Source organism: Coffea eugenioides, chromosome 6 (genome assembly GCF_003713205.1).
Source record: "Coffea eugenioides isolate CCC68of chromosome 6, Ceug_1.0, whole genome shotgun sequence".
Classification (NCBI taxonomy): Eukaryota; Viridiplantae; Streptophyta; class Magnoliopsida; order Gentianales; family Rubiaceae; genus Coffea; species Coffea eugenioides.
The window spans coordinates 16,656,502-16,657,064 of record NC_040040.1 but is presented as its reverse complement, the minus strand read 5'-3'; the positions used below and the strand labels follow the sequence as shown (position 1 = coordinate 16,657,064).

General features: G+C 32.7%; 1 protein-coding gene across 1 annotated transcript in view; it reads left to right on the top strand.

Annotated features, from left to right (window-relative positions):
• The window catches only part of LOC113773705 (U6 small nuclear RNA (adenine-(43)-N(6))-methyltransferase-like), a 4,406-nt gene extending 4,328 nt beyond the window's left edge, over positions 1-78 (top strand). Inside the window, exon 7 of the mRNA XM_027318329.1 lies at positions 28-78. Within this exon, the coding sequence (XP_027174130.1) occupies positions 28-78 (51 nt within the window). The remainder of the gene's footprint in view (positions 1-27) is intronic.
• The last annotated feature ends 485 nt before the right edge of the window (positions 79-563 follow it).

Below are 563 nucleotides of genomic sequence, written 5' to 3'. Positions count from 1 at the left end.
TTCTAATTGGCAAAACCTTGCCCACAGGAGGACCCGCCATGGGGTCAAGTTGTTGACCAAAATAACATTATCATCTGACGTAATAATATCAGTTACATTTTCTAGAATAAGTAAGGTAAGTTCTCTTTTATCGGTTGAACGGAGGATTCATTTTATATGGTGGGATGTGGTTGGTGGTGCTATTCTGCTGATCCCAAAATCCAGTTGTGTAAATTAGCACAATTTTGATGTAAATTAATATATTTTAATGTAATTATAAAATTTACACCAATTTAGTTATAATTCACGTTTATATTAAAATTATACCAATTTACACTAAATTCTATCAATTTACACAATTGAATAGAACTTGAACCTTTCCAACTTACACCAACTAAGTCCGAGTGGGAAGTTTGTAGACGGTGATTTTGTAAGTATTTTCTGTTTTAATTCTATGGGTTCATACTACAAATACTTTTTACGCGATTAGCCAAAACAAATTGTGGACGGGTTAGCAGTCATTTTTTTCTCAAAATTTCTTGCTAATCCAAATTGCCAACTCCTCAGCATTGTTCTTACTGTTT